Genomic DNA, 27,962 nt, shown 5'->3' on the forward strand with positions numbered 1-27,962 from the left:
TCTTGTTCTTCTCGCCTGGAAACCGTCTCCTTCCGGGTCTCTGCGACTCCACTGTGTGAGTGTGTGCGCACGGGGGGGTGATCCAATGGGTGCTGCAAACCGCTGCTAGTGCTAACACTGTAATTCAACACAACAGGACAACGGCATCGCCAAGACGAAAACCCGCCACCACCCCATTAGCAAGAACAGTAGAGGCCCCGGAAGACATTAGCAGGTAAGAGAGTTTCTTTGCTTTTTCTAGTAGGAGGGCGAAACGGGTTTTTTTTTGTTGTTGTTGAAGATACGGTTTATTTTCCCTACATCGGTCAGCTAGTCGCGACCATAGCTGTTGGTGTCGCAGGGGGGTGTGTGGGAAGTAGTGCCAGTGGCGGAGGCACAGAAAGTTGAGAGAACGGCTCAGTTTGGTTGCAAGTGTAGACGAAGGAACAAGTGGAGCCCTGTTTTTGTGATCGACTTCACGAGGGACTTGTTGCAAGTTTGCTTCTGTGGTTGTGGATCAAGTTGCGTGCTGTGGGCGACGTCGAGGATTAGGCTGACGTCTTGTACGATTCAAGACCCCGAGCGGTGGAGTCATTGACAGAGCCCTCTATAAACATTAGCCTTGCTTGTGTAATTCTGAACAAATCTTCACTTCCCCTTTCTAAAGACGTTACCCTTAAAAATCAAAGTGTAGTGTTACTTGCTTTGTGAAGCCTTAAATGAGTTCGAGTAGAATTTCTCAGGAAGTATTGGATTTCGGTATTAGACCCAGGGCTCAAAAGAAAAAACCATTAGAGTAGCCTGGCATTATTAGAAATCACTTGAAACTAAAGGAGCATACTGTACATATAAACCTAACGTACGTTTTAAAGTTGATGCTGTATTATGAAGGAGTTGTTGGGAGTTTTAAGAGTTGTAGTTGGCTTGTGTAACTACCGTTTACGTGTCTCTAACATCCAGATGGAGCCGTTGATGCGCTTCCTTCTGCATTCTTAAAGGAGCCGTGTTGCATCAGTACTGTGTAGTAAACTGTAATTCTGATGCCTTCGATTCTTAGTTACAATTTATTTTCTTGTATGACCAACATCATTTTTATTTGCTCTTCAGATTACAATTGTCAGAGGTAAACTTGGTATCGTCTAACACCTTCGCTTCCTGATTTTCTGTCTTCCTCATTTGTTCACCGTTTGCCTAGTTTTCTTATAACATTTTAGTATCTGGTAGAAGCGTGAACATAAAGACCTAAGCTATTATAGACATGACAGGCACTGTACTGTGTATTTAAAATTAGCCAGTTTTTTTCCATGATGAAGTATCCTATCATCAGTGTTCTCATTTATTGTGCTGATTCCTTTATCACATCATTTACAGATAAAACATTATTTAAAGCAACACATCTGTACAAGTAAACTATTTAAATCACACTGTGTACGAGTAACATTGATGTATGCATTTTACATGGATTAACAAATACAGCAAGGAATAACAAGAAGTACAGTGTAAAAAAGTATCATGTACTGCATGACCATAGGTGTGCAGTAAAACAATATTACTATTATAGAGTAAGAACCTAGGAAAAGTTAAAATTGGCTCGTCTTTGGTCGATAGTGTAATATTCCTGAGTCTTCACCATTCCAGTTTCTTGAAATATCTTAATCTGCGTTAACAACATGGTTGGGAAGTTCAAGTCACTGTTAACCCTTTTTTGTGAAAAGATCCCCCCCTCTTTGCAGTTCAAATGCACACCCTCTTAGTTTTACTGGTGTCTTCAAGTTCTTAACTTGTCCTGTTTACTTTGCCAGTCAGTACCTTTTAAATATCGAAAGACTTGTATCATGCCAGAACAAGAGGTAATAGTTGTGAAGCTGGAAAAGACTGTAAAATTTAGAATTTCAAGTGAACAGGCGAGGTCTGATGGTGCACCACAAGGTGATTGAGCATTGAGCTTCTATCACGAGTCAGAATTTCAACCACAGTAAGGTAAGGGAGGAGGGAAATACGGAACTAAAGAGCAAACAGGACCAGAGTGTTGGCAGAGATAGGAACAAACAGAGTAAGAGTATGATGGGATATGAGAAGAGACAAGACTATCCAAACCTAGGTTGCTAAAAACAAAATGGACCCTTTTTGAGACCTTACTCCTGGAAGGTCATTAAATACAGACTTCCATGTAATTGTTCTTTTCACTGTTTCCTATTTAAATGTAAGATAAAACTTAGAACTGTGGCTGGATTTCCAGCCGGGATGTTTGTATTTCATCAGAAAAAGAACAAATCTTATTTATGTAGTTCAGGTGGGTAGCTGCATCAGCATGCGTAGGCTGCAAAGGAACAACTTATAGGTTTATTCTGTGCTGAAAAGAGAAGAGAGAAAACACGTTTTGGCCGTGGAGCCTTCTTTGGGTGTGAATCTTCTTCAGCTCACACCTGAAGAAGGCTCCACGGCCGAAATCTTATTTATGCTGCAAGTAGGAATAACGGTGTTCTCAAATGTTGATTTCAGTTTTAAATGCAGGTGCATTCGGAGGAAAATAGGAACAAAACAATCTGGTCAGTAAGCAGTTACCAACAAACTGGAATTTTGTAAAGACAGTGGTCTCCAGCTTAGTCTTAGAAAGCTCTGGCAATATGGTAGCATTGAAGACATAGACCTGTTGAATTTTGATCAGTTAGGCAAGTGATTAATTAAATTAATTAATTTAGAGTTCACTCAGAGCAAATAGCTGTCAGCCAGAGTTCCCTTCATTGAGCAGATTATAAAAAGTCTGTAATTGTTTTGTTTGGTTTTGTCATGCCTTGTATGTTGTGTGTTACTTGGGCAGTTTTCCAATTTTCTAGTCAGTGGGTACTCCTGTGTTGAGTTTTCTTAACGGTCTAGAAGTGCCATCTTCTTTACTGATAGTTAGTAGAAGTGTCATTTACTTAACATGTAAATGAAGTCCTCTGAAAATAGACATTTTCCTTTCAAATTTTAAAAGGCTCCTATTGTCTCTTGAGACAGCTTACTTCATCCTTTACTGGTCTTTTGCTGTTGTAGAACAAAACAACTTTTCATTAAAAAAAAATCCATTGCAATATTTGTTTTAATCATGCAAAGCTTGCAATTTGTTGTTCTGTATTTCATTAAATGAAGAACAGATTTCCATCCATCTGTTTTTGAACAGCTTTTCCAGTTCAGGGTTGTGGGGGAACTGGAGCCGATCTCAGCAAGCAACAGACTCAAGGCATAGCACATCCTGGACAGGACGCTAGTCAATCACAGGGCACACACTCACATCTAGCGACAGTTTTCTCACAAGCCACTTAACCTACCAGTATGACTTTGGACTGTAGGTGAAAACTGGAGCACCCAGGGGAAACCAACACGAACGCAGGGAGAGCATACAAACCCCACACAGATAGCACCCCAAGACCAGAATTGATCCCAGAGCCCCAGCAAGGCAGCGATGCTACCCACTGCGCCACTGTGCTGCCAAGAACAGATTTCTTTCTCCCTAAAGTTTTGTTAATGATTTATTAAACAGCTTGGACTACTGCTTTGTAGCCTTTGATGTAGTTAATTGTGGGCTGAAGATAAGATGAACTTGTATTGTCCCCTAAGGGAAAATGTTATGGACACTTAGCTCTTCTGTACATCTAAATGCATCACAAAACATTACACATTACATTTATTACACATCTAGAACCTGTGACAGTGTGGTTGTGAGATATTACACATAGTTTATTACAACTTAATTGGCTTATACTGACACAATTGCAATTACCCTTGCCGTTTATTTGTATTAATTGCTTTAATAGGTAAGGGAACAAATGAATATTTGTATCTATTTGATCCACAAGATGTTCGCTCTGTGCTTCAAGCAGTATATCTTTAAAGTGTTGCCAACTTTTCTCTACCAATTCTATATCACCACGTTTTTCACGGTACACAATTTGCCCTATTATGATCATAGTTGCTTGATTATTTTCTGACCCTGTTTTCTTGACCCTATTGTCTTTATTTGAAAAGACTAAATGTTTGTATTGATTTAATCTGATAGTTTTTTTTAAACCTAATGATTTTGATATCTTGTTAAAGTGAAATAGAGCTTTGTTTTGTTGAGCATAGCATTGTGGTGTAACCAGTCTTTATTTTTATCCAAACATATCTTACACAGATTAGTGCCCAGAGCAGTGGAGAACAGTTGTGAGTATTCTACAGCCAGGGTGGTACGCTCTTCTGTTCTGATCAGCAGTTATGCATGTGGTTGGATATGAGAATCCATAGTCAGCTTTTTTCCCCAAGGGAAAGTTTGTCAGTGTAGTGTGAAACATTGGCCTTGTGGCACATCATTAGGATGTAAACGTTGATAACATTTGTGTATGTTATCAGCGGCATCATTATTTAATTATTTTCAGTAGGTACCCTTTCTTAGATGGTAGTACTATTTTACAGGTGTTGTCAGTAGAGCCTTTTACTGAATTATTTTATTCATCTTCTACTTCATTGGGCACTTTTTTAGTATTTTTTCTGTATTTCTCTGTACCTGCTGTGCGTTTCCTACTGACTGATGACTAGGCTAATGTTCTGTTTCATCAGGTAGATTGGAAGCAGTGGTCTTTGTTGCAACATGGCTTAATGACTTCCTCCAACATTTTTTATTCCCTATTTTAAGAATAAAATTCCCCTTCTTTGTCAGGTAAGAGGTCTGTAAGTCATCAAAATAATGTTAAACACCTGTGTACCGCAAAAAAGCTATATAAAACGAGCTCTACCTGCTTGACAAGTGAGGTCTAAAACAAAAACCAGCATTCTTTTAACACACAAATACCTTTTTTGTTTTCAATCACAATACCACGTACACCCCCCTCGCTTCTACCTACTAGGCCTCAACGTTATTGAGCAGATAGTGATTGATTTATAACGTCAGGTGTTTCACATTATTTTCATGGCTGATAGACTGCTTTCTCGACAACTATTTTGAAACAATTGTCAGCAGTCTTGCTTAGGTTGTGTTCATATCAAGCACCTGTAACATGTGATGGGGGAAATATCTCCCTTCCAAAACCCGGCCCCTGGTGATCGTACATACCATAAATGTAAAATAAGCACAAAGCAGCTTATCCAATCTGATTAGCTTTACACAGTTTCATGGTGAAAGAGAAGTTCATGTCCTAAATAGCAACATACATATCTAAGGCTTTTTAAAATTTTCATTGATTCAAATCAGTATATTTCAATGGAAAGCAGAGTTTGTAATATGTATTATGTTAGTTAGAGCTCAGTGGTTTTTCTTTTCCCTTCCCGCAAAGTTTGCTGACTGTTAAATTAATTTACCTCTAATTATCTTCAATGTTTTGGATGTTTTCTAGGAATGGCTTTTATTTCTTGATATTTGAACTGTAGAGGTTTAGTGTACCTTTAGTCTTCCTTCCAAAGTCCATTTTGTTGTAGAATATAAAACGCTTGATCCAAGAGTCAGTTCTTTACTGTTAGGCCTTTATTGCCTTTAGACTTAGATTTGTTGTGATTCTACAACAAGCCATTGGAGGTTTCTACAAACCTAAAAATATAAATAAAAATAGCTCACTGAAAATGCATTGTGGATACTAATTTTATTGTAATTACTTTGATTAGAAGGATTATGGGCTAGCTGTGACATCAGCAACAGAGCCATTCAACCTGTTTGGTTGTGGTATGTGTTGTGAGTTTTTTCTGCTCTTTTGTCAGATCTTTGCACTTCCCTTTGTTATTGGGTTGGCATCCTCCTTAGGGTGGGTCTGTACGAAATCACTGAGAATGTGCCTTTTCACTGCACTGCTTGTGAATAGCATACAGAGCCAAGCAGACTTGCCCTGGAGAAAAACAATAGAAAGAACCATCTAATATGGCAATATGAAATATGCGATTGGTATGACTCTAACTGACACTAATTGACACTGTCATAATGTAGGCGTATTTCTTTGTTTTTATATGATCATCTTGCATCTTTTTTGAGTAATTAAAATAGTCTCATTACCATGCAAAAACATTTAGAAAAATGTCATTTGAGATTCAGAACATATTCTTTGTGGTTTTTGGATCCAGGTTTTTATATGTATTATTTGCTTTGTTAACACAGTGAACAACAGTACACATTTCTCTTAAAGCTGTCTAGTGAGAAATGTTATGCTTTTAATTTCTGTCATGAATTGCTAGTATCCTAGTAATAAGAGGGCTTACAATACTAAAATCTTGTTTACTTTTCATTTTTCACTCCTAAAGTGTATATTGTCTATGTTTTTATATACATATATCTTAAGTTCATTTGAAAAACGAATGTGCTGAAGGTACTACAAAACGTTCATTGAATTAGATTTTTGTACTGAGTGGTGTTTTATAGCTGAACAAGGACGTCTACATATTTAATGCCAGACAAAGAAAATTCCGTCTTCAACTTCTTTCTTCTGCTACTGCTGCTTTAAAACAAATAGCCTGCTTGCTCAGACTTGATGTGTCTTGACTTATGTTTTATCTCATAACTCAAGTATCCTCCACATTCCAGGTCTAAGCCTGTGGTGCTTTCACTGACAGGTGAAGACCCTATTACTGCTTCTTCTGCTTATACTCTGTGTTGTAGTTTCTGAGCATGCTTACTGTCTGGACATTGTGAGCATTGTCAGTGGTTAATCACAGTGTTCCATGCTTTTACGCTGCCAGTATTGAGAGGTAAAAAGAGCACAAAACTGCTGACTGTCACAACCAACCATATATTTCCTTCTTATTCCAATATGTAAAAGTAGTTTCCAGTTGTTTCTTTGAAAATGATTGAAATGTAATTAACTTTGCTTTTTGCTCTTAAGTTTAAGTATGCAATTGTGTTTTTTCTTTTCCAAGTGGGTACATAACTTAAAATTATTGAAGGTCCAGCACTTGAAACTAGTCTGTGATGACTTTGTATACTGACAGTATCCAAGTCGTTTTGAGTCCAGTGGTAAGAGTAACAGATAACAATCAAATCTAACTTGAACTTGGCACCTAATGAAGAAAGTTCTAGTACTGCAAAAAAGTTTGTTCCGCTAGGGGAATATGAGCATCAAAATTCACATTACAGGTTGGACAGATTCAGAGAGAGCAGAATAATGCACTATTTCTTGGACATCAGTGCTGTACTGTATGTGGAAAAAGTCCAGCGAGTCTTCAATTAATGTCATTTTGGAAAAATTTAAGACTTTAAAAGTAGCATTGTATTTTGAGTATGCAGGTGAGGAAAAATACAAGTCAATACATGTAGTGTGGTCATTAGACATGGAAATATTTTGACATCTGATATGTATTATTTGTGTGTAAGCTATTCTGTAACTGGTTTACAGATATGCATTTAGAAATAGGGCATTGAAGGAGGATGAAAGCTGTCTCACAATGGTGTAGGTTTGTACTCTAAATTACAGGTACGGTATTTGGTTTTAGAATTAAAGAAAGTACATTTTGGTAGAAAGGATAAAAAAGGGTATGTGTTACTTTAATACATTAGAATTTTGTGTTTTAGGTGGAGAGTGTTCTTGGGGAAACTGTTTTCATGGTTCCATGTCTGTTTTTCAGGAATGTCTGAAGTAAGTATTGAGACTGAAGGTGGAAAGGTTCAAGCTGAGGATCCTCAGAAGGCAAATGAGGTGATGAGAATATTAATTAAGCTTATTCATTTAGATGAAGATAAAAATAAATAGCTGTCATGCTAAGAATGTTTTTCCCAAATAACTCCTGAGAGTTTGATTGAGTTTTATATTGCCACTGTTTTAAATATGCGAAGTGGTTTAATGTGATTTGGGAGTGCATAAAGAAACCTTCCTGGGTTAATATTGTTGTAGCATATGTATAATAAACAACAAATTACTGAAATTAGCAGCATTAAACTGGTATTAAATGATTCCTTATTTCCAAAATGTTTTAATTGCATTGTATTGATTAAAAATAAATATTAACAGGCTCAGTGTATCTGAACATCAAAACAGTACAGGAAGGAGGTAGTTTGGCCCATCAGTGTTACTGTAGTTCCTTGAAGCTGTGACTATTTTAATGTTTTTCTGGTTGTACCTAAAGGTGGAGCAGTAGCTACTCTGTGTCCTCAAAACATTGTTAGGACATGCAGTAGGCCTAAGCCAAAATGTTCCAGGTTTTGTTTTGCTTTAGAACTAAATATTATTGTTGATTCCTTTTCTAAAATCAGTTTTATAAACCAAATATATTATTGTCTGTAACAAATTTCTATCTATATTTACATTCTTAGGAACACATACTTAGGAACATTAATTGTCCACAATGTATTAGGCCTATGTAAGGATGCAATAGCGTTTTATTTCCATTTTTTGTACATTTATAACACAACCCCTGTTTGTTGATAGTGACTCAGAATTCAAGGGGGTAATGTGCATACTACACAGCTCTTGCCTGTTTTACCCCTAAAGTGACTTTACCTTGCTGTCATGTTGATGGAATCAGACTAAAATAAATCCAGGACCCAAGATTTGCTTATGGACCCAAGTAGCTTCTAGATGAAGATGATGTGTTCAGCCTGCCATGTTTGTCACAAAGTGTTCAGTCAGTTGTGTGACAGATGACAAGGATGGCCAAGGAATCACTTACATAAAGTATTGTAAGCAGACCCCAGCTACAAAAGTTGCTGACATTTGCCCTGACAAGAACCCTAGTAAAAGCAGGATGGATTTAGTTCAGTGCCACATAAGTCAAGCTAAAGCATGGAAATAGTTTTGATGAAGGAGGCATGCATCCCAGAACATGAGTGACAACCTATCCCTGGTCTTTTCTGCTTTAACTGTCTAGCAACTATTATGCAGTTGCTGTGTAGTATTTTGACTTTTCACAAGTTTTTGATCTGTCACTCACCATTCCTCGGTGATACTTCATGTCAGCTTTGGCACCCTGTAACTGGATTGCTTACCGACAGAATTGAAATGCAAACAAATGTGTCCTAGTGTGACATCTGATAAAATAATGCTCCCGTGGAATGATCTGTATAAGCACAAAACAGATAAAATTGTATATTGAGTGTGGTAAAGTTATCAGTTGTCTCTATACAGTATATGCTACCATCTACATAAAAAGCCTGGACACTTTTTTTTTTGAACAATGTAATATAGCAGTGTGCAGTATTCTGCAGTATGTACAGTAAATGAATCTGATCATGTTGTACCAATTATAGATTTTGCGTGTTTCTATGTTACAAACGTAGACTTCCCACACAATTTTCTAGTGATTTATACTTCACTGTAGGTTCACATTACTTATGAGTTTATAAGCAGGAAGGCAAATGCTGAACAGTACCAGTTTATGTCCTTCCTATATCTTGACAGTGTAAGCATTCAGTAAATAGCGTACTTACAACAGATGTCCCAGCTGAGTGACAATACAGTATCATTTGATTTGATATTATTCAATATTAAACATCTCCCCTTTTTACTACTATTGCTGTTCAATTGTAGTAATATTTAAATTACAAATACCAGCTACTGTAAAATTAAAATATATGGTAACCTGCTTTGCTGTTCCGAATGTTCATTGTATAATTTTTTTTTTGTCTGTATACACCTGTATAAAGGCAGGCACACTGATGAATAAGCGTCAGCAGTGTGGCCCTTGAAAACTGTCTATTAGTGGACCTCAGAATGATTGAATTGTAAACTTGCAGACTGACTCTTGCCAGCTTGGTCCTGTCATTGTCCTGACTTGAGCCCTATTTAGAGTCTGTGGAAAGACTTGGAAACTGCTGTCCATAAGCGATCCTCAAGCAACCTGAGAGAGTTTGAGCAAATCTGCTAAGAAGAATGAGCAAACATTGCACAGAGTGCAAAACTGTTACTTTACCAAGACGATTTGTGGCTGTAATACGTATCAAAAGTGCTTTTGCCAAATATTGAGTTAATAAATGCAAAAGTATTTGAGAATACTTATGCAATCATCTTTCTTTAGGTTTTGCTGACATTTACTGCAACTTTTTTTTTTACAGTTAGCAGTCTTCAGTTAGAGCATACACAGAGATGTGTATTTCAGTTTCAGTGGCTCAGCAGCATACACACAAGACAGAATTCTCTTTGTATTAAATTTGAGAAAGTTTAATGTTTATTCATTTTAAAATTTTTAAATGTCAATAGTAAATTAGATTTTAATATATTATGGTTATTACATTTAACATAGTTTAATTGGTGTGGATTAAATTAAAGTTTCTATAATAATTCATATAATGTAAATGTTTAGTCTTTTATGTCTGTATAATAATGTTGCACTTTAATTGCATACAATAGACTTTTGTCCCCATGTTCTCTTTTTTTTTGCTGACAGACAAAGTTAAGCCACAATTTGTGCATAATATAAATGTTTCCTTGATCTGATAATAGCAACAACCAGCTGAAATATAATATTGTTGAGCATCATTTAATTGTGAAGACATTTGGTCATGCTTAATAATATTTAATACCAACCAATGACAGAAAATAGCGTGTTGCCGGAACTAGCAATTTACCCCGTAATGTAGACTTAAGCTTTTGAGATTTTTGTTCTGATACAAGGTACAGTAACTGCAACAAAAGTAATATTTTTCTTTCCTGTGTTCTTATTCTGTAATACATTCTAAAGGTCATCATTCATGATTATAAAATGAATGAAATACAATTTTATTAAATTCTATGTGTAGGAAAGCATAAGAAGCTTTTTCTGGTGTTATTACACTTTGAGAGTATGGTTGTTGCCATTGCATGTGTTTTAAATTAAAATAACTGAAATGATTGTCCTTATTATACATGATGATTTTACAAAGTGATTTTTGCTTCAAGTTTAAATGGATTCTTTACAATGAAACATTAGTACTACCTGTAAATAAATACCTTTCCTGTCCGGTACCTGTGCATGTTTGGTCAATGGTGAATAAAAAATTAAATAGCATCTATCTCTTAGTTTATATGCCCCTGAAGTACTCCTGCAATTCTATTAAGATATCTAGAGTGGAATTACTGTACATTACTTTGATGAAGATTTTTCAAACCAAATTATATTTTTCTGTATGATATTCTATGAATATTGTGAGCTACAGAATCACAAAATAGTAGGTTAATAAGCCTTTTTTACGATTTTGTTCAGTAATCATGAATGTTTTTTTGAACAAACTTACATACATACTACACAGTTTTCTGTGTAGTATATGACAAATAGATCATAACTAAATAGTTCTCAAAATAAAGAAAATAAAATAAGAAACGAAAAACAAATTTGAATAAACTTCAGAACTTAAAAAAGCCTCTGTAATTTATGTGCACTCCTCTTAATAAAGTATAATGTATAAAGGAATGCAAGCATTTAAGATTAAGAGGGATCTTGGTCTCCACCCAGCCACACAACATATTTTTTGACTTCAATAAAACCTGTCAGCAAAAGATGTTGTACCCCAAAAATAACCAGATGAAAGCTTGTTGACCAAAACATTTAACAATTGCCAACAAAATGATTTTAGATGATATGTACCCCACTTACTCCATTGTTTTCATTGGAAAGAACCTCTAATTTCAGTGTATGTTAGTTTTTTTGTTTTTCATGAAGCAGCAGTCTGGGGCAATCTGCTCTAATGTTGTATGCTTACATATACATGTATAGCACTTTGTCACAGGGTATTCCTAAAGCATGTGTAAATAGATGTTAGGCATACCCTGAGTACATCTGTGACAGAGGCTCACTGCGGACTTTTCCATCTGGAATCATCCGTGTGGTGTAGCGTTAAGAGCTAATCAATTTCAGACTTATTAAAATACGTCTTGGAAGAAAAAATATTTTCCAGAATTGTGTTTTACCCAAAACCTCAAAGACTGTGATAAGTTAGAGGTTTAGAACCAGTTAAATAAGAGAGATTTTGTGTAAATTGTTGAGATTTGGAAATTTTAGTGTAGTTCCAAGAATAGGTTGACTTCCAGATGTTCAGTTAATTTGCTATAATGGGACCTATTCCAGGAATAAAAGTTTTGCTCTTAAACTCCTGAATTCTAATTTATTTAACTGCTGCCTCAAAAAAGTCTCAGCTGTGAGACTAATGCGCTGAGATCCAATCAGGTCCTATAGACACTTAGTTGAAAAAAAATGTTCTACAATTATTATTTACAGCCAAGCCACTATAATTGTTGGGGTGCTATAATGTTAACTGTTTTAACTTGATTTGTGTACCCCTTTGTATGTACTTAAGTACAGTTTTGGTATTTAAATTACAGATACACTATGTACAATTTGTTCAATAAATAATTTTTCATTTTTTCAAAAAATTGAATTTTATAGAGCAAATGTAAATAGGATTGTGATTGTACTGCACTTAAGCAAAGCAATAAAATGTGTGACCTTCAACTTAAGTCATTTCCACAATTCTAGTTGACTCTTAATGGGTTGAGCCAGTCCCCTGCTGCTAGCTTACAACACAAAGATATCTGCTATCAGGAGCTGTAAAAGAATGAGTGTCATGCTGCTGTGGAGGTCATTGAGCCTCAGCTGGGAAATACAGTACCTAACTTGTCATTCTGAGAGAACTAAGGAATAGCTATAGCAGTTTTGTTATTACAGCAGGAAGTCCACACATGCTATAATGTAAATATATATGAAAAAAATCATTACATTTCTGGTATGGGGGGTTGGATAGTCCAGTTACAACTTTATAACATAAATAGTAAATTATTTATTTATACTTTTTACAAAGGAGGGGTGACTTGCTCCTTATACTTTATGTGGATAAAGTCCAGCACTTGGCTTATTTCTTTCTGTTACCTTATGTATATTGCCCTTCAAAGTTTTTTGGGACAGCAAAGTCAAAAGCTAGAGTTGAGTTTGCTCAGATTTAAATTTTTTCAAATCTATTGGCGAATGATCATTTTGCTACAAGTCTCACATGGTGTAAACAGAACATTTTTATCAGGTTTTTTGTGAGTAGCCATGTGCCTGGTGGTGAAAGAGGATTTGGGAGATATCATTTTGTGGCTTAATAAATGGCTCTGCTTTATTGGTATAGTTATCTTAAGCTGGGATTGTCACATTGTGAGAAAGATATAATAAAAACAGTATACAGTGTGTTACTTAGAAATATAGTTTGGTTTTACACCTTTTTGTTCAACTGGACTAAGACAAAAGTCTTGATTGTGTTGGATGAAATGTGTATTTTTTGTTAAATAACATACCCTGAACAGAGACTGTTTTCATATTGATCTCATATTTCATATTTTAAAAATCTCTTCAGCCTATTTTGCTCCTTTTTATTTATATCTTTGATTTAAATTGTAGAGAATAGAGAACTATAGAACTGAGTTCTTTATCATTGCATGCTATAATGATCTTTTTATGTCTTTCTTATGTTTGTCTATTGTTTTGTCCAGAAGGTAAAATTATTTATTTTCTATCACATGACACTGTTTTACAGATTCTATTAAACAATTTGATTTGCTAATTAAAAATACAAAACTCTGTAATATTGAATTTAACTGCCGATTATCTATCCTTTTTTTGTAACTGTAAAATGGCTGACAGGTGACAGTCATCACTTTTTCCCAAATACATCTCACTTTTCATTCTTCCTACAACTTCTAATTTATAAGCTTATTTCAGAGGTCTCCAGTGGGCCTTTATTCTTTTGGTCATTTTTGTCGTGTGTTGTATTATAAGTCTTCTGACATATTATTTATCATATTATGAAAAATCCTTTTACTTCTCCACTGTGTGAAACACAATTGCAGTGTTTACTTTTTAACGATTTGTGAAAGTATATAAAACAAAGGTCTTCCATGCTCTTCTCTTATTGAGGAGACACAAAACCCTTCAAAAGTAATTACAGTTTAAACGAAGCTGGATTCCTTGAATAATCTTAAATAAATACTGAAGACTTCATATTCTATGTATGTTAATACAGAATGTTTTACAATTCAAGTCACCTGAATTGCTTTGTAGTGACTGGTCTTTGTAGTTGTATATGACCTCACTGACAAGTCACATTCCATGGTGGGTGAATTCGTTTTTAGTCTAGGTATGCTGTCTGTTTCTCCTTCCAACTCTCCCAAACATACAGTAAATAAAATGCTATTTAAAAAAAAAAAGCGATCTCATGTTTAATATGTTTTTGTACTTTAACCAGCACAGGTTACCTCAGGAGCAAAGCTTACATCCTCCTGTTTTAAATAGTGTTTTCCTGACCAGATATTTTAGTGATATGTTATAAATCATGAATATTAGATCAGATTTCAGTAAATTACTTTTTTTGAATGATCATTATTTTTGGTAATATTCAGCATATTCAGATATTGGTTTATTCAACAATGAATAAAAAGATATGCAACCTGTAGTGCAGGCTACATCCAAGATGGCAGCCAGCCACTATCCTGTCATTGGCATTTCTTAAATGAGTATGAACAAACACTGAGAAACTAAGGTACTTTAGGGTAGTCAGTGAGTATGAGCTCATAGACACATGGTAGAAGGGAAATTCTCAGGTGTGGCTGATTCACACAGGATTAAGTTTTGATCTACATTACTATAAACAAAAATGTATTCTTAGCTCAAATTGCTTAAAATGCTATCAGAAATTCCAAATTTCTTATCACAGGACATTGCAATTTTTGAGAACAATTATTATCACTCATTTATAATAAGCATAAAAAATATATATAATTTAAAAAATATAAGTATAATTTAAAGATTTTAATTGACTGTAGCTCTGGACACATTCGATTATTCACTGTTTACACTGTCATATTTTTGAAAATCTGTTACAAAATTAAAGTAAAATCTTAGTCTTAACACATATAATTTTCACTAAGATGAAAGTTGTTTTGCTGTGATACAGACTGCTGGGTGAGTGGAGGGGAGGTATGATTGAGAACAAAGTCAGCTCACTGTACTTTTCTAGTGATCCTCCAGTTGAAGAAAAGTTAAAGAAAATGGTTAGTTTCTTTAGTTTGTTTTTTAACTTTGTTTCATATATTTATTTTGCCTTTAACATTACCAGCTTCTTTCAAGTGAACCCAGCTGTACAATTTCCAGTTCAGTTACTTGAAGGATGTTTTTTGTCTTGTAAAGTATACAGTAGCACTGTTTTGTTATTCAGTATCATTCTAGTATTTGAAAGTTTATGTAGTGGACCATTAAATTATTGTCCTAACATTGTAATTTTTTTAGTTTAATAAACTGGCATGCATTTCTTCACCTAGAAGGAATCTAGTACCCAAGTTTCAAAAAGCTATCATGGCAGATAGTCATAAATATGGTTCTCTTTAGGCCTACTGAATTTTTAATTTTAGTTTCTGACTGTCCATTAGATGGCAGCATGTAACTTAGAAGAGAGCTTATTGATAATTCTTAGTATTACTGTTTTGTAATACAGTAGATACATTTTATTTTTCTGGATCTCCTGGCATTGTAAGCAGTGTGATAAAATGGGTAATACTTGAAAACTACTCCAGAAAAAGAAAGGCACTCCAGAAACACACCTTTCCCTTCTGCACAACATCACCTGTACATTGAGGGGTATAGTCTTGGTGTTCTAAATGAAATTCTTGTAAATTCACATTTGTTAAATAGGTGTTATTGCTTATTAGTATTTTTATTTTAAAAACATGCATGTACCATTTTTAGTTGGTGGGAAAAGAGGCAAGCTAAGGATTTTCACATTTCTGATTGGGTGTTTTGGCAAATTAAAGATTTTTGTCATTATAATTTATACTGTTCTTCTGTAATAACATAGGATTTTCTTTAATTCAATTTCCCTCATTTCTTTCCTTCATTTGCTTTACTTGTGACACTCGTACCCCAGTGGTGTGAGCATGAGTCAGAAGAAGAGAGGAAGCCATTTGACCTGACAAGCCTGTTCGGTAGTTAGTAGCTGATTGATCCATTGGATCTCATCCAGCCATTTCTTGAAAGAAGCCAGGGTATCAGCTTCAACAACTGGGTGACTTGTAGTCTTTTAACTCATTCATACCTGACCTCATTACACAGGAGGAAAACTATCAGCTTTCAATTCAATGGCTTATTACTCTTGATTCATCTAATTAGAATTTGTGGAGCAGAGCTTCCAGCAGGTGATGTCTTCCTTATCTATTTACCGGTGGAAAAGGGTGGACATCTCCTTTTTCATAAGGGTTTTCTTTGGTTTTTCTTCCTGCTGCTTCCAGACTACTTATACGCTATGGCGTGCACTCCTGTGGTTTGAATTCCCAGCATGTGGTTGCCCATAGTAATGGCACATGCATGGTGTGTGTGTGCTTCTGAAAGGGTACTTGGCAGGGAAAGAGGCCACTAATAGTTTTGAACCGGCAGAAGAAGAGACTGTGGGAGGGGTGGTCATGTTGTCTTTGCAAACCCCCCTGCCCTGTTTGCCGAGATCGAAAGGCTACATTCAGGAACAAAGATTAATTTCTTCCAAATCTGCTCATCTCACTTTCCTATCATCAGATGGACTGTTTTCTTTTCATTTTTATGTGGCTTGTTTGCTTAAATGGGAACATGGGGGATATTTTAGTCAAATGAGTATTTAATAGTGGCAACACTTTATTTGAATATTGCTCGGTTATGGCTTCATAATCCCTTAATTAGTGCTACACAAGACATTCAAATCAACTGCATTATGCTTTATAAGTGCAAGTGACATAACATGCATAGGAGGTCATGGCATTTGTTTTAGGATCAAAAGCAATAAACCATGCTAAAACAAAGGTCATGACCTCTTACTCACGTTAAGTCATTTGCATATGTCCCTAATGAAGTATGTAGCTTGTGCTTGTGTAGCAGTTATGAAGGGATGATGAAGAATTTATGCAGCAACAATCAAATAAACCGTTTTCTAAATGTTTTTTACACAGGCACATCTTTATATTATTTGATTCTAAAATGAATTTAAAGTGCATTCATTTCCAGTATCAGTATTTTTATAGCTGGTAGGTTTCCAACTTTTGTACTGTTCGAAAAGGAAGGCAAAAGTGAGTAAGCAACATTTTTATTCATGTATTTAAATGGCGATTACATAACTGAACACAGAATGTAGAGCTGTTGTGCTCCACCTCTACCTCAAACAAGGGGAGGTTAATTCTTGTGCTGTGAATGTATAATTAACGCCTTTAGGCAACACAGTTATTACACAAACTAAAGCTTTTATTGAGAAAGGTTTCCAAGTCCTTACTGGGCAAATATATAGAGTAAATGTATGCTGTATTTTATTTTGTAATCTTTATTTATGCATTTTTTTGTGAAAAAGTGTGCATTTGCAGTGAAACAAAAGGTTTTTTTGTCATATATTTTAAAACTAACACTCTCACATACAATGTGTATCCCAAGAATGGTCCCAGACAAGTAAATACATTGATGTTTAGCATATTTGTCCAAAATGACGAGGTAAGCACCGCAAGATATGATTAGAATATGGTAACATTACTAATGTGTACAAATAATTTGACACTTATTCTAAATACTGCATCTCTAAAACATTTTTCAATAAAATGGTAAAGGGTGTCATGTCATCATATAATAGTCATTTTACATTTCTTTTATTTCAGTTATTTTAAACTACATTTAAATGGAATAAAGATTATTTAAGGAAATTAAAGACAGGATATTAAGTAATGTATTGAAATGGTAAATTTGCATTTCTCCTTTTAATGTCGTGAAAGGAGAACAACCTGTTAATTTCCAGCTTCCCCAGTGTGTGAAATCTGTGTTTTCAAAATGCAAACAATTATTAGTCTTAGTAGTCAGTTATAAGTTCAAACCGCAGTTTCATTGTGTTGAAGCATCTTAAGGTTTTAGGAACAAGCAGAGGTTTCAGGTCTTGTGCTGTTATTATTAAAGTAAATAATAGTTGAGTATTATAATGTGTATTTTACTCATATTTTGGCTGTCTTCAGTTATTGTAATTAAAAGATCATTTTCAAACGTCAGAATCATTGTGCATTTTCCTTTCTTTTCCCCCCCCAGAGTGGAATGAACCTCTGCTGGTTCCTTGTGCAGTTGGACACTGCGCAGCTCCTCTTTAGAACCTTCTTAAGATTTCATGTCAGAAAAGCTGCGATCATTTTCGAGTCATTCACAGTACCATAGAAAGTACCTTTGCGTGTTGCTAGTGTGAGTTTCTCTTTAAAAAAATAGGCAGATGGCTTTCAACTTTGTTATTGTTGTGTGTTATTGTAGGAGATTGCAATGGCTGAGGAATCCCCAAGAAATACTGCAGCTGAAATTTCAGTGACCAGTAATGGTGACGCTGACGAAATGCATGAAGATATTTTCCAAAGGGTAAGACCATCTGTGTGTGCAGACAATTCAGTTTCATTCCTCGTCATTCCTTTCTGTTCCTCCATGGTAAGGCCTCACAGCTCTGATGATGCTCTGAAGCCTTGTCCTTCCAGTGCATTTATAAGTGTTGGCATTAATGACCTTTTCCACCAGATATAGCAGAGCTTCAGTAGCTCATCTAGAACATCCTTTACTGAATGCACTACTTTACATGCCTGCACCTTGATATAATGAAGAATATTTCCAACTCTATAATATTGATGAGCAAAGTAAATGTTCTGGTCAGTGTGTTTTATTAATTTCCTTACAGAAGATGTGAGATCTTAAATTCCAGCGTAATTCTGTTGAGTCTTGCAGAGATGTGTATATGTGAAATGTCAGGATTCTGAAATGCATTCCTTTTTGTCAAAAAATGCTTTTTATCAAAGTATTTTTGGCAAAAGCAATTATTTTGTTGATAAACACTTCCAGCATCATTAAAAGATGAAAACTCACCACTACAGATTATTTTGTTTTATTCCTGTCATTATTTTGGTAATGATTTTATAGGTCTTTTACATTGCAGTTTTATACACTGTACTAGAAGTATTTCATACTGTGAGAAGATTTAGAATTTCTGAAAACCATCGGGGAGAATTGCTTTTCTGACTTTTGTTAAATTCTTATCATATTTGTTGTTTCAAATTATATGCTTATGTGAGTTTTCTTCAGAGTAAGGAAAATTGAAGTGCCATTTTGCATTTTGGAACATGACTGAATATGCTCTGCTCTACAAGAGGTGTTCAAACTAATTTTCAAAACTGTGAAGGATGGGAAAAGCATTTTTTTTTCCCATCCTTCACAGAATGAACTTTTAAATTATGATGTATTGTTAATCGCTTCTTTCAGTTTCTTTAACAAGTATTGTATCACAGATAAGTTTTATTATTAGCAAGGATTCAGCTTTACTTATAGTGCCACAATGATGCCTCTTATAATTCTTTTCCTTCAATGAAAAAACTCTGCAGGGTAAGACAAGGAATCAGCTGGAAAACTCTAAAAACAGAACTTTTAAGGCATTTCCAATTCCTTTAATGAAAGTCCGAATTGCTTTCCCCAGCAGTGGAGGAGTATGGTTTAAAAAATAAAATAAATATTGACTTCTGATATTTTTTCACCTGTCCCTAATTATCTGCTATAGAAAGAGGACTGAAATTATATTTCTACCCACAGAACTACTTGTGCAGAAGCCTGTCATTATTTTCTTTGATTAATGAACTGTGAACAATTGGCAGGAGTGAAACAGAATGAATGAAAATGCTTATGCCAGCAATTTAAATGACAGAAGATTAGTTTATCTTGGAATGCAGTACAAGTTGTACTTGTTGTAAATTTGACACTTTCACAGAAGCAGAATAGTGAAATGTTTACCCAGAATATTTCTTGAGCTTAAAAGGTATTTCTGTTAGAACATAAAACTCCAAGCACATAAATGGTGTTGAGTACAATTTAAAAAGGTAGTGGAATATGTAAAAGGCCTCCAAACCTAACCCCCCCAACAAAATAGTAATGACAGAACATGCATTGCCTTAGTATCACAATAAGTGATGATTCTGCTTCCTATGTTAAATCAGGAGTGTAGTTAATATGTATTATAGTCAGCGAACAGGTTTAGTGCTACCTTGCATCCCATTAACAGTTCCTTTTTGGCATGAGAAAATCTGTTAATGGGTGTGATGCAGCTAATGTGTAACTGTATCAGGCAGTAGGTATCGGAATACTAAATATAGAGAAATCTCTGTATAAGTTCAGGCTTAAATCAACTCACATCTGGCAACCCACTGAAGCTAAGCAGGTGTGAGCCTGGTCAGTACCTGGATGGAAGACCTCCTGGGGACAACTAAGGTTGCTGGTGGAAGAGGTGTTAGTAGGACCAGCAGGGGGCGCTCATCCTGCAGTCTATGTGGGTCCTAATGCCCTGGTATAGTGATGGGGACACTAAAAAGGCGCCGTCCTTCGGATGAGATGTAAAACCGAAGTCCTATCTCCCTGTGGTCATTCAAAATCCCAGGATATTTCTCAAAAAAGAGTAGGGGTGTAACCCCGGCATCCTGGCCAAATTTCCCATTGGCCCTTACCAATCATGGCTCCCCACTAATAGCTGATGTATGGTGAGCATTCTGGCGCACTATGGCTACCGTTGCATCATCCAGATGGATGTTGCACATTGGTGGTGGTGGAGGGGAGTCCCTATTACCTGTAAACAGCTTTGAATGGAGTGTCCAGAAAAGTGCTATATTAATGTAAGGAAATATTATTATTAAATATTTTAGAAAAAGGCAATAGCCTTGCCTTAGAAAGATCAAGATGCATCATCGTGTAATAACATTGTGTTTAAAATCTGCTTTGCACTCTGTAATGACCTGTTTAAGACCATGAGAATGATAAAAACAAGAGGCTACCATTCAGCCCATCTAGTCTGTTCGGTAGTTAGTACATTGATCAAAGAATCTCATTCCACCATTTCTTGAAAGCCAAGGTAGCCTTTAAAGCAACATGGCTGGGTAGCTTGTCCCAGACTCCCACAACCCTTTGAGGTCAAGAAGCGCCTCCTGCTCTTACTTTTAAATACACTGCCACATAGTTTCCACTTCTGTCCTCTGGCTGGTGTTTCTCTGTTTATTCTGAAGAAATCCTCATGATGAACCTTTTCAGTGCTTTGGAGGATTTTGAATGATTGTATCAGGTCCTTGACTTGCAGTCTTTCTTATTTACTTAGTCTTTCTCCTTTAAAAGGAAATGGTCCACACCTAAAAGGTAAAGGTCTAAGTTTTCAATCCCAGGGTAAATCTCTGCCTCCTTTATAGTGTACACAGTGACTGATTTTTAATTGAATGTGTGGTTTCCTCCTTTTTATTATTTAGGGGTTATTTGCCATTTCTTGATGTTTTGGAAATGGATATGGATATTGATAGGGATAATATGAAAGTCATGTCTAGAATGTAGAACAGACTGATTCAAAGCTGCATAACTGTGTATCAGAGTTTATCATGAAGGAAAAATACAGTTTATAAAATAAGTGAATGCTGGAGTAGATAAAGATTTTCTAAAAGTATACCTTTTGTTGCTTTTTACATTTGGTCTTAAGACCAAATCTTTGTAGAGCAAAATCTCACAATCAAGCCATTATCATGGTGAAAAATATCATGTATAGTTTAACGCTATGTTTTGAAATCTAAAATTCTTGAGTATACAGCTATCAGAATTACTTTTAAATGCGACATTTTCTATTACCATAAGAAAGCACATGAGTAGGCTGACCTTGCAACTTATAATCCTTTTACTTTCAGTTTTATTTAAAAAAAATTGGTCTACTCCATCAATTGCATGTGGCAGAGTTGGCCAGACCTAGTCTTAGAGAACAGTATTTATAGATCAAGACTTAAAGCAAATCTCAGCGTCTGATCATATAAGTAAGTAAAATTGGTTCCAGTGGTTTACAAGGTGTTCAAAATGTTATTCTAAATGGTGTCTTAATTACCACATTAAGCAAGTTCCAGGTCTTTACAGAGTGTTTTTGGTGATTTAGCTGTTGCCTATAATACCTGCAGAATTGAATCCCTCCAGGACCATGATGTTACCCTTAACATTTGCTATGTTAGCTAAAGAAACGGTTCTGGAATATCATCTTCAGTATTCATATGTGGTCAAGATGTTTCCATTTCAATTTCACATCCATTTCAGGTTAAACAGGACGTTTTTCACTTTGGCTTGAAAAGTGCCTTTACACATCCGATGCATAAAAGTCCATGCAAACAGTCTGATTCTCACAATTTGAAATTAATAACCAATCCAGAGGACTAGTCCAATGCCAGAACACATGCCAGGTGGTTTTAACTCGGCAGTGAAGCACTAATCTGAACATGATTTGCATAAGAAATCATGTCTTAAAAGATCACTTGTGGTTTCTTTCATGACTATGAAATCTGATCACATGAGAAATTAATTAAATGAGAACAAAATCTTGTATTATTCTTTAAAAAAATGCTCACATTTAAAGCATGTATTAAAGAAGAGAATTATATTCAGTTAAGTTATAAAATGCAGTTGTGTGTGATGACAAAAACTCTTGTGGTATGAGAGGGCACACCTTAAAGGCATTATTTCTTTGTACGTTAATGCAGGGCCCTTACAGTTGTGCGCATATAAAAGATATGGTTCTTTTTGGCTATTTTGTGGGATCTTTTTTATAACAATTTCAAAGGCTGTTTTACAAGGTACAGAAATAACACTATAACTTTCTTGCAATGACATCTGATTTGAGAATAAGACCACAGCTGAAATATGGTAGAAATAAGAGAGTTGTCTACTATGTCTCTCTCTTGAACCTTTTTTAATACCGTTTCCAACACAGTTCAGCCATTAAGTGGTGTTTTAATATACCCTGTACTTTTTTAAATTGAGACATGGTGATGAAAAGCTGTTTCTGATTAAGCTGTACCCACACATTTAGAATAGTATCTTATTCTCTACATTCACGGTGTCTGCTGGAATAATCAAATGAAAATAATATTGTTTTTTGGAGTGGAAATTAATAAGATATGATCAGAATGTTTTGAACAGTTGCTTAGAAAATGATGTATGTATTTACACATGTACTGTTGCAAGCTCATGATCCAGACTTTGTCTGACAATAATGATGTAGGGTTTTCTGTTTGAACAGTACAGTTGGTAATCAGTGCCTTTAAAGGTACATGGAAGAAACGAAATTAGCACATGAGCTAGTCTGAAAAACATTTTGTTTTGAGTTTATACTCCATATAAAATCATATTTCAGTAACCATGAGACAGGTGACGGCTTAAGCACCTTAGCAATGTCAGAATCTAGACAGGTTGATAAGATTTTCACAGCTCGGTTATGAGCCTACATTTCTAACAAAAACCTGACCAACTTCAGAATAAAGAAGAATAATCAATTTAATTGACCAACAAGGTGAATTTTAGTTTATTAAAGTACTTTAGATTAGTACTCATTAGTCAAGCTTTTTTCCTGAGAAATGTTTATTAAAAAAACAAAATGAAGTTTATTGGGACTTCACTGTCCCAATACTTGCGGGGGTAGTTCTAGGTTTGAGTGTTCAGCTGACTGTCAGCATATTTAAGGTATTGTATTCTGGCCAGACATTGCCAGATAAATCCATGTGCGTTGGAGAAAGAAAAGAAAAACATACTCCATTATTAGTATTGATTCATTTGTCTGATGCCTTCATATGGGGTGACTTACAGGTCTTACGGTTTTTATATAGTATGTGAAAGTGTTTCCTGAAGGAGATGTAAACAACGTGTATTTTTCCCTATAACAGTGACGCAGTACAGCAGCGGTTTAGTGTGCTTCCTCTTTCAGCTGAAGTTTATCCAGTCAAACAGTTGAAGATTTACAATGTTTTTAGGTAGATATTCACTCAGAAGGTTGCGGATGCAGATCATGAATCTCCAAAGGTGCCTGTGAAGTGCCTGGGGTAGCGATCAATGGAAGTCTATCTGATAACAGATATCTGATAGCTGTTATTGAGCAACTGCAAAACATGACCATTTCTTGGTTTGCAGCACAAGAATAGATTAACTTATTATGCACAAGTATATATTTAGCTATGTATTTCAATTTAACAAGTAAAAATGTCAACTGAAACATTTTGGATTCAGAGATGCACATTCTCAGGGAAACATTTCTTAGAAAAAGAGAAGATTAAAAAAGGAAATATATACCTGGTTTAATGTAAGAACCCAAAAGAAAAGCATACATTTGATGCTCACAGACTTATGATGAAGATTATGAAAGGTATACATCATTTACAGTATTATAGGTTGCTGTGACTTTAAACAACTGTACTGTTGGAACGGTCTTTCGTCCAATATGAAGAGATGTGGAACAGAACCAACTGCAACTGACAAGGCTTGCAAACATGAGCCTTCATAAGCCACATAAAGTAGGAGCCTCTGTGACACTTGAAACGTGTGGATGAAACCATGATGTTCAGCTAGAACAGATGCTGCAGAGGGATGCCATACATAACAAATATTAGAAGGAAAAGATAGGAAGCATCTTGAATGCTTCATGGATTCTGTCATTGATTTTAGAAAACAGGAAATGGCATTTAGCAAAAACAATGAAGACACATGTTTCTTAAGTAGAAGTAATTATTATAAGCCTCAGGCTCTGGATGATGTTTTAAAATGATCAGTACACTAAGCCATGTGCATAGCTGTAATGGCTGATGAAACATAGTAGACTTTCCAACATCTGTTTATTTTTAACAGGTAACATCAGATATGTTGCTTTTTCAGTTATATGACAGACAGCTATGCAAAAGAACGGTTCCTGAATTTTGTATACGTGACAGAAAACAGTCATCTTACAGCTTGGATACAGAGCTTTGTTTACTGGAACATTCTGACATGTTAGTTCGAACTAATTCCAATGTGGAATCACCATACTTTTCATTCAATGATATGTTTATCCAATGAATGCAGGGTTGTCACAAAGCTATGCAAGAAAAGGCTGAATGAAACTTTTGGATCTATCAGTAATCACATGAAAGAGATGGGTTGAATGGCATCTTCTGGTTTAAAAAATTCAAAAGTTAGAGAATGCATGAAAGTTTTTCTTAGTCTTGGAGAACTGGTATTATGGTGTATTTAGATTTTCAGAAAGCTATGTAGAAAGCTACATAGGGCCCAGTAGAACCAGCCAGATGTGTATATATATACACAAGGCTGTTATTCATGCTGAGGTGGTCTGAGAAAACTGTCCAGCTCCACTAATTCAGGAGATCTCATGTTGCAGTTGTTTTCTCTGATTTGGTCATTTTGTGCAGTTGTTTAAACAAAAAATCGTATTTCACTCTCACTTTCTCTATTTATTACCACATGTAGGACATTTTAGCTGAACAATGAACCTGAAATTCCTTTGCATGATGTTAAACTGTGGTGAAAATGTTAGTCAAAGGAGGAGGATTTTTAAAATAATACGTCGTGGTCATAATACATACTGAGTGTTGGGCAATAACATTGATACAAATTGCTTTAATTAATTCATTTTGCTAGGTAGTTAAATGTTCTCTGACTTTTAATGGAGGTTAAGCTGGCTGGGTATTCAGCAGATACTTTGAAATTGAAAAGCTGACTGTATTAAGTGCTACAAGGGTAATAGATTTTGTCAGTGAAATGATGAAGGTGTAGCTTAATGACTGGAAATTACTTCAAAGCACTTTCATATTGCAGAGAGCAGGGAAAAGGGGCTTGACTGTTTCTCATGCACTGCTCACACAGCCTTTACTTCATCTGGTATTTACAGACCTGGCACTTAATTTTTTGTATCTAGACCAAAAAGAATTTACAATGCTTGTCAAATTATTCTGAGGGCAATGTTTTTTTATATATTGGTCAACTTCAAGAAAAATATTTTTCAGTTATATGGCTTTTGGTAAAACGTTTTGGAGTTTCCTCCAAGTATGGCAAGAGAGCACTGTTTATCGAATTAAGGAAACTATTGTAAAGGGTAGAAGGTCTTGTTCAGCGTGAACAAAATGGTGTTGCTGTTAAATATTGCGTGACAATATGCACATCTATGGGTTTCTGAGTTTTGCCTAGGCTGTATGACTATGCAATACTTAGCACTGATTGCAACAGTCTGTGCAAAGGATTATTTTCTAATCTGAAGGTAATATTGTAGATTTCCAGTACTTCAGTATAAGGAAAAGGTGAGTGTGCTTTTGAAATTTCATTCTGATGTTATCAGAAGGAAATCTGAATAAAATATTTATGAACAATTGTGCTTGTGCAATTCCACATCTTCCCAAGCTTTAAAACAGGGAAATATGAAACCGTGGCTTGCATATCTTGAAACCATACAGGAAACTGAATGTGCTCATATCTTAGGTGTTAATATTGCTGTGTTTGCAGCCTGTCACCTTTTCTTATTGTCAGGTTCTGGCAGAAGTGCCAGACACCCAGGCAAGGCAACCAGCCAGCTAAAGACTGTGAGGGTGAAAAAAAGGAATGCAAACTGCAGATAGCCTGACTTCATTCAAGTTGAAATTTATGTTAAATACATTTGATTTTTATACAATACATATTTTTTCATAATTAATAAAATGGTTTGAGATGTATTTCCCTGTAGTTTTTCGTTAATCAATCAGATTTAAGTAACTGCCTATTTTCTGTGCTTACCTATATCCTTAGCTTTCTGAAAAATGACTCAGTTGTTGTGTTAAGTGAAGTATTTCCTGGTTGCTGTTACTATAGTCAATGGTTTTAGTAATGGGATCCATTTCTCTTGATATGTTAATGGTGCTGTAACTTCTGTGGCTGTCTTAATGTCTGGTTTTCTGATTCCGTGCTCATTTAATTTTTATCATTTAACTTTGTCTTTCCATGCTGCTGATGCCCTGGTTTCTTTCAAGAAAGACCGGATAAGATCCTCAGATCAATAGGCTCCTACCAACCAAACAAGCTAGATAGGCAGAATGGCCTCCTATTAGTAACCTTTTCATGTTTGTGTTATTAAATATTACATTTTGGCCTCATTTCTTGTTAAGTTGCTTAACTGCTATTTTGTACATTTTAAGCTTTATATGAAGCATAAATATGATTTAGTATTATTTCTGGATTATTTGAATCATGAATAATAATAACAATTATATGGCAGAAAGGGTATAATTTCTTGCTAGAAATATTATATTCTCTGAGAGCAATTTTTTGCCTTTTCTGTTTCATTAATGCAGTTTGAAAACTATAGTTACAGAATTTAGTTACAGTGTCTGCTTTCTGTGAAGGTTTGTGATGAATAATTCAGCTGTGTCTGTATTTATTACACCCGAAGAGTGGTGTAATTCCTTAACTTTTCTGAATTGTGAGGTTAATTGACTGATGAAAATGGAAGAATATACTGTATGTGCTGTACACTACAACAGCAACAGATCAGTGGTTTTGTTGATCTTGTTTCCATAAAAAGTTCCCTTTTTAAAAAGATAATCTACAGTAAATCCTTGGTTTCATCGGGGCGAAGGGGTGTCCATTACTGTGGTATGTTCGTTAAGTCATGCATGCCTTTTTTTCATGCCAAAAACACACTTATTATATGAGGAATATATATGCTGGACTGTATATATACTTTTTTGATCTTTCGACTTATTGTTTTAACAATTACATTCATCATTGTGAAAATTGTTCCTGTGCCTTTTTATCATAAGCTCTTTATTTCATGTGTCGTACATACATGCTTTAGCGAAGTTCATATAGTATGAAAGACAAGCAACATCTCTTCTAAGCAATTGACCTACCCCTCTAGGGTACCATTGATATTCCTGATTTTTAAACCTACGTAGTATTTATTTCCTTATTTTATTATTTGTGAATTGCAGTGTTATTGTGAGAAAAGTATGATATTTCTGATTTTACAGACAATATTACCACTTCGGTCTTCACCAAGGCAGAAATCAACAGCATGGGAGGATAAAGTTCTATATTAAATTGAACAGAAGAAACAGAAGTGTTATGGATACTAGAAGTACTTAATATCATCATATTACCAGGGCCTTGTGGTGTTTTACCAGTTTACTTAAGGAAACAAGCAACCCTATTCATAGGTCATTAATATAACACTTCCAACAGTTGCTCAGTTGCTCAAGACAGGGATAGAACCCATCCATTCATTTTCTTACCACTTTATCCAGTAC

The 27,962-nt window shown here is 35.3% G+C and overlaps 1 protein-coding gene across 4 annotated transcripts in view; it reads left to right on the plus strand.

Moving 5' to 3' along the window:
- arfip1 (ARF interacting protein 1) overlaps window positions 1-27,962 on the plus strand; it is a 52,425-nt gene continuing 24,463 nt past the window's right edge. Inside the window, exons 1-3 of one of the 4 annotated variants that reach the window (XM_088911090.1) lie at window positions 1-214; window positions 7,540-7,610; window positions 18,145-18,246. In XM_088911090.1, the coding sequence (XP_088767216.1) occupies window positions 7,542-7,610; window positions 18,145-18,246 (171 nt within the window). In that variant the 5' untranslated portion in view covers window positions 1-214; window positions 7,540-7,541. The remainder of the gene's footprint in view (window positions 215-7,539; window positions 7,611-18,144; window positions 18,247-27,962) is intronic. The other 3 variants (XM_088911074.1, XM_088911083.1, XM_088911098.1) reach the window with 3 other exon arrangements.

This window comes from Atractosteus spatula, chromosome 1 (assembly GCF_055471065.1).
Source record: "Atractosteus spatula isolate fAtrSpa1 chromosome 1, fAtrSpa1.hap1, whole genome shotgun sequence".
Classification (NCBI taxonomy): Eukaryota; Metazoa; Chordata; class Actinopteri; order Semionotiformes; family Lepisosteidae; genus Atractosteus; species Atractosteus spatula.